The sequence below is a fragment of the Acyrthosiphon pisum genome, chromosome A2 (genome assembly GCF_005508785.2).
Source record: "Acyrthosiphon pisum isolate AL4f chromosome A2, pea_aphid_22Mar2018_4r6ur, whole genome shotgun sequence".
Classification (NCBI taxonomy): domain Eukaryota; kingdom Metazoa; phylum Arthropoda; class Insecta; order Hemiptera; family Aphididae; genus Acyrthosiphon; species Acyrthosiphon pisum.
Genome location: NC_042495.1, coordinates 103,301,408 through 103,302,297, shown reverse-complemented (window position 1 = coordinate 103,302,297; position 890 = coordinate 103,301,408). Strand labels below are relative to the sequence as shown.

The 890-nt window shown below is 23.1% G+C and overlaps 1 protein-coding gene across 1 annotated transcript in view; it reads left to right on the top strand.

Moving 5' to 3' along the window:
• The first annotated feature begins 303 nt into the window (after positions 1 to 303).
• The window catches only part of LOC100570441, a 5,071-nt gene continuing 4,484 nt past the window's right edge, over positions 304 to 890 (top strand). Inside the window, exon 1 of the mRNA XM_029490034.1 lies at positions 304 to 345. Within this exon, the coding sequence (XP_029345894.1) occupies positions 304 to 345 (42 nt within the window). The remainder of the gene's footprint in view (positions 346 to 890) is intronic.

The window sequence follows — 890 nt, the reverse complement described above, 5'->3', positions numbered from 1 at the left end:
AATATGAAATAATAGTAAAAATGATTATCTTGACTGAATTGAAATGCGTCTAGACCAATACAACTTTTACAAAGAAAAATTGCTAGTATATGTTTAAGTAAAAATACTTTAATTGGTTCAACTAAAGAAAACTTTAAGATATTAGATATGTTACCATTTAAGTCTGTATATAAAAAAATAACTATTTTATAGATATATAATTAAAAACTTTGAATCCTCTCTGGATATGAATAAGGTTATTAAAAGAGAAAATAGGACATTTGATGTCAGAATGGAGTATTTTAGAAAAGCGTTTGGTCAAAAATGCATAGATTATCTAGGTCCAAAAAGTACAACTCAACGCCAGTAAATATAAAAAGGGACATATTCTAACCAGAAGGCAATCGTATAACTATAGAAATAAAAAAGAAATTCAGATTTGATTATTTTTAATACTTGAAAGATTTCAGATTATATTTAACTGTTGTAATTTAAATTTAGTTTATAAGTATTCTAATTGTATAGATTGATTATTCAGTTCTTGTCCATTTTTATTAATTTACAATTTATAATTAAATTGTTCATATAAATTATTATATTATAAAACTATCTATCACCACCACAAGCATGTGCTTAAGGGTGGTTGATATTTTTTGTTTTAAAAAAATAGTATAATTATGAATAATACTTATAAACAATTTTTAATTTTAATAGAAACATATATTTTTTTATTTTGAAGTTTACTAAATTATTGTTTTATAATGTACAATAAAATATATCATCCTGAAATTCTTTTTTTGCACTGCACAAAGTAATAATTTTCACTGCACAATTACTTTTCTCATTGCCCAAAATGTGTCTCACTGCACACTAAAAAAACCCTGATACTAGTATACTTTAGAAGTTTCAAG